Source organism: Sapajus apella, unplaced genomic scaffold (assembly GCF_009761245.1).
Source record: "Sapajus apella isolate SASKATOON/1434 unplaced genomic scaffold, GSC_monkey_1.0 scaffold62, whole genome shotgun sequence".
Lineage (NCBI taxonomy): Eukaryota > Metazoa > Chordata > Mammalia > Primates > Cebidae > Sapajus > Sapajus apella.
The window spans coordinates 4,695,702-4,701,084 of NW_022437002.1; the positions used below are offsets into that span (position 1 = coordinate 4,695,702).

The window sequence follows — 5,383 nt, forward strand, 5'->3', positions numbered from 1 at the left end:
CTCAAAAAAAAAAAAAAAAAGAGAAAAAGAGAAAAAAAAGAAAAAGAAAAAGAAAAAAAAAAAAAACTGTTTAGTCCCAGCTGGATCTAGTTCTTACATTCCTTATTTTGCCACAGTAAGCTCACTTCTCAAAACATCTTTTTGTGTTTCCATGCTTTTGTATGAGCTATTCCCTCTGCCTGAAAGACCTCTCCCTTACCTGCCCAGTGAATTTTTTTTTTTTTTTTTTTTGAGATGGAGTCTTGCTCTGTTGCCCAGGCTAGAGTACAGTGGTGCCATCTCGGCTCATTGCAACCTCTGCCTCTTGGGTTCAGGCAGTTCTGTATCAGCCTTCCGAGTAGCTGGGACTACAAGCAGCCTAATTTTTTTTATTTTTAGTGGAGATGGGGTTTCACCACATAGGTCAGGCTGGTCTGGAACTCCTGACCTCAGGTGATACCCCTGCCTCAGCCTCCCAAAATGCTGGGATTACAGGAGTGAGCTGCGCCTGGCATGAATTCATTCTTAAGGCTAGCTCCAGCATCCTGTAGAGCCTGAGTATGGGCGTAAGCTAGATTGCTTAGGAGTTACATCCTCGCTCCATCACTCTCAAGCTGCCTAACCCTGGGCAAATCACTGCTCTGCCTTACCTCTTTTTCTCATTTTTCAAACGCCTTGTCACTAACTCATAGAGATGTAAGGACTAAAGGAATTATTATTTTTTGAGATGGAGTCTCACTCTATTGCCCAGGCTGGAGTATAGTGGCACAACTTTGGCTCACTGCAACCTCTGCCTCCCAGGTTCAAGCGATTCTCCTGCCTCAGCCTCCTGAGTAGCTGGGATCACAGGTGCCACTATGCCCAGCTAAGTTTTGTATTTTTAGTTTCACCATGTTGGTCAGGCTGGTCTCAAACTCCCAACCTCAGGTTTTCTGCCTGTCTCAGCCTCCCAAAGTGCTGGGATTATAAGCATGAGCCACCACACCTGGCCCTAAAGGAATTATTTTGTGTAAAAAACTTGAAATACATTCTAGCTATTGTTGATGTATGAAATGTCTCCTCGTTTGCCCAGGTTTGGGTAGTCATGCCTGTTTTCATCAGGACACTGCCTCATCACTACAGCTGTTACAGTGCTTACCACATTGAAATGTTTCATTGATTCCAAGACTGACATTTTAACATCTCAGATCAGGATGCATGTTAAAATCAACAGTGCTTAGATTTTATGAAATAAATTCATTTTGTCTGTTTCCTCACTTCTGGAGTACAAACTCTTTGAGGGTAGTATTCATCCTCTCACCCAACACACACACACACACACACAATCTTTTCTTTTTTTTTTTTTTTTTTTTTTTTTTGAGACAGGGTCTCTCTGTTGCCTGGGCTGGAGTGCAGTGGTGCAATCACAGCTAACTGCAGCCCCCTCGGGGTTTCACTGTGTTGGCCGGGCCAGTCTTGGAACTCCTGACCTCATGACCCGCCCTCCTCAGCCTCTCAAAGTGCTGGGATTACAAGTGTGAGCCACCATGCCTGGCCTAGTTTTTGTTTGTTTTTGAGACAGGAGTCTTGCCCTGTCACCAGGCTGGAGTGCAGGTGCATGATCTCGGCTCACTGCAACCTCTGCCTCCCAGGTTCAAGCAATTTTCCTGCCTCAGCCTCCTAAGTAGCTGGGACTACAGGAACTCGCTCCATGCCCAGCTAGTTTTTTGTATTTTTAGTAGAGATGGGGTTTCACCATGTCCAGGATGGTCTCAAGCTCCTGACCTCATGATCTGGCCACCTTGGCCTCCCAAAGTGTTGGGATTACAGGCATGAGCCACCACACCTGGCCCACAGGTTTTCATAATACAGACTACAGAAAGCTTGACAAAATATTCAGTGAAGTCAATGCAGCCATTTCAACAAGGAAACTTGTTCCCTTAAGGGCATATCAAAATCTCTGGGACATAGATTTTTCAGTTTATCCAATGGAATGAGTGTTTCAAAAGATTAAAATATTGCTTAGAGCACCACACTATAGTCTTCTCATTAGTGCCCAGCAGCACTTGACTGACATGTGCTCTGAGCCACGAGTTGCAGAGAAGAATACAACGATAAGTAAAATGTATTCCCTACCTTCTGAAAGCTCACAGTCTGGGAGGGACTACGTAATTGTTTATTCACTTAGTATTTATATCCCACTCTGTTCTAAAAAGGGATTAGAACTGGCTCACACTTAATCAGAAATAACTTGAATGCAAGAGAGGTGGGGACAAATGCACATAAAAGGAAAATGAAGATGAGGCTGCTCTATTAAAGTTGCTACAAAATTAACTGCAGCTTTTGCCATTAAAAGTACTTGAGGGCCGGGCGCGGTGGCTCAAGCCTGTAATCCCAGCACTTTGGGAGGCCGAGGCGGGTGGATCACGAGGTCAAGAGATCGAGACCATCCTGGTCAACATGGTGAAACCCCGTCTCTACTAAAAACTTCAAAAAAATTATCTGGGCATGGTGGCACGTGCCTGTAATCCCAGCTACTCAGGAGGCTGAGGCAGGAGAATTGCCTGAACCCAGGAGGCGGAGGTTGCGGTGAGCTGAGATCGCGCCATTGCACTCCAGCCTGGGTAACAAGAGCGAAACTCCGTCTCAAAAAAAAAAAAAAAAAAAAAAGTACTTGAGTCCAGGATTTCAAGACCAGCCTGGGCAACATGGCAAAACCCTGTCTACAAAAAATACAAAAATTGGCCAACTGCGGTGGCACACACCTATAAATCCTAGCTCTTCAGGAGGCCAAGGGGGGTGGATAGCTTGAGCTCAGGAGTTCAAGCCCAGCCTGGGCCACATGGTGAAACCCTTTCTCTACAAAAAATTAGCCAGGCGTGGTGTCACACACTGGTAGTCCCAGCTGCTTGGGGGACTGAGATAGGAGGATCTCTTGAGCCCAGGAGTTTGAGGCTGCAGTGAGCCCCCAAGATTGCACCTGTCTCAAAAAAAAAAAATTAGCTGGGCATGGTGGTACATGATTGTGGTCCCACCTACTCAAGAGGCTGAGGTAGGAGGATTGCTTGAACCTGGGAGGTCAAGGCTGCAGTGAGCTGTGTTTATGTCACTGCACCAGCATAAGTGACAGCAAGACCCTGTTGAAAAAAAAAACAGCTCACATAACTTTTTGTCCCTAGCATGGGTCTGAATGAATGAAGAATGGAGAAAAGAATTGAGTGGCCCCAGCCAGGTGTGGTGGCTCACACCTGTAATCCTAGCACTTTGAGAGGCCGAGGCAGGCAGATCACGAGGTCAGGGGTTCAAGACCAGCCTGATCAACATGGTGAAACCCGGTCTCTACTTAAAAATACAAAAATTAGGCTGAGCGCAGTGGCTCACGCCTGCAATCCCAGCACTTTGGGAGGCTGAGGAGGGCGGATCACCTGAGGTCAGTAGTTTAAAACCAGCCTGGCCAACATGGTGAAACCTCATCTCTTAAAAAAAAAAAAATACAAAAATTAGCCGGGTGTGGTGGCACACACCTGTAATCCCAGCTACTTGGGAGGCTTAGGCAGGAGAATTGCTTGAACCCAGGAGGTGGAGGTTGTGGTGAGCCAAGAACTCACCATTGCACTTCATCCTGGGCAACACAGCAAGACTTTGTCTCAAAAAAAGAATGGCCCCTTGGCTGGGTGCCGTGGCTCACGCCTGTAATCCTAGCATTTTGGGAGGCTGAGGCGGGTGGATCACGAGGTCAGGGGTTCAAGACCAGCCTCACCAACATGGTAAAACCCAGTCTCTACTGAAAAATACAAAAATTAGCCAGGCGTGGTGGCGCACACCTGTAATCCCAGCTACTTGGGAGGCTGAGGCAGGAGAATTGCTTGAACCCAGGAGGCAAAGGTTGCGGTGAGCTGAGAACGCACCATTGCACTCCAGCCTGGGCAACAGAGCAAGACTCCGTCTCAAAAAAAAAAAAAAAAAAATGGCCCCTTGGCCAGGCGCGGTGGCTCATGCCTGTAATCCTAGCACTTTGGGAGGCCAAGGCAGGCGGATCACAAGATCAGGAGATCGAAACCAACCTGGCCAACATGGTGGAACCCTGTCTCAATAAAAGTAAAAAATAAAAAAAAAAAAAGGATGGCGCCGAAGAACAAATTTTAACTCCTACATGTGACGGTATCCTTCAGCCCCAAAGACCTTGGACTCTGGCCACCCTTTCTCCAAGTTAAAAGACCTCAGTTCCTTTCATGCCCAATGGGCCTACCCTGTACTGCTGCACCTCTTCATCTCGTTTTTGCCTCACAAGTGCAATCTGGTCCTCCAGGTTCCTGTTTTGCAGTCGGAGCTGCCAGGCCTCTGCTTGTAGGGGTCTCAGAGCCTCCTTCATCTCCTGGATCTCAGCCTGGGTTTTCTGCAGAGCTTTGGTCCCAGCTTCTTTCCTCTCTAGGAGCTGCAGGAGCTGAGGCTCGTACTCCTCCTCCAGGCCCTGGCGGCCCTCTGCCATGAGATTTTCAAACTGGGCAGAGAGTCGCCGGCTCTCCTGGAGAAAGTGCCCCTCTCTCTGGCTTGGAGGGGCCTCTAGTTGTTGCCGCAACTGCTCCTTCTGCTTCTGATAGGCATCCCGGAGCTGTGCCAGTTCCTCTGAGAGCTGGGCCACCCTTGCAGTCAGCGCTTCCCGGAAATCGGCAAACTGAGCCACGTCCTGCTGGCGGCACTCCAGCTGGTATTGGTAGGCCACACATTCCTTCGTCACCTTGAACAGTTTCTGCTTGACCAGCCGGATCTCCTCCCTTAGCCCATCTCTCTCCAGCTCTGCGTGGGCGTGGAGCTTGTAGGCAGCCAGGATGTCCTGATGGACTTGCTGCACTTCCTGCAGGGCTGGCTCCCGGAGCAACACAAGCTCATGGATGAGCTGATCCCTCTCCTCTTCCAGCTGGGCCACAGCTTGGACACACTGCTGGAAACGCCCCTCTAGCAATTCCAGGTCCTCTATGCTCAGGCTCTCCTCCTCCATACTGGTGCTCAGCTCGGCTCCCAGGCTCTCCTCAGGGTTAGATTTCTCCGCCCTTGTGACCGTCTCTCCCTCACAAACAACCTGCTCTGGGCTTGTGGGCCTTCCTGTCTCCACGGGTCCCTCCACAAACTGTATCCCATCTGGCTCCATGGTTTCCTCCACACACACTGTCTCTGGATTCCCAGGCTCCTCCACATACAGAGCCTCATCTGGCTGCATGGCCTCCTCAATATATAGGGCCTCGTCTGGCTTCTCAGTCTCTTGCACATAGAGTGTCTCATCAATGTCACCTGTGTCCTCCAGGTAGAGAATGTCTTCTAGGTTTAAGGTCCCCTCTGAAGATAGAGTAACTTCTGGGTTCAAGGCCTCTGCCTCATTTAGGGATTCAGGGTTCTCATGAAGAGGAGAATTGGCCTCTGCTCTTGT

The 5,383-nt window shown here is 48.9% G+C and overlaps 1 protein-coding gene across 1 annotated transcript in view; it reads right to left on the bottom strand.

Annotated features, from left to right (window-relative positions):
* Positions 1 to 5,383, bottom strand: part of SYNC (syncoilin, intermediate filament protein) — an 11,891-nt gene extending 6,508 nt beyond the window's left edge. Inside the window, exon 1 of the mRNA XM_032246776.1 lies at positions 4,208 to 5,383. Within this exon, the coding sequence (XP_032102667.1) occupies positions 4,208 to 5,176 (969 nt within the window). The 5' untranslated portion in view covers positions 5,177 to 5,383. The remainder of the gene's footprint in view (positions 1 to 4,207) is intronic.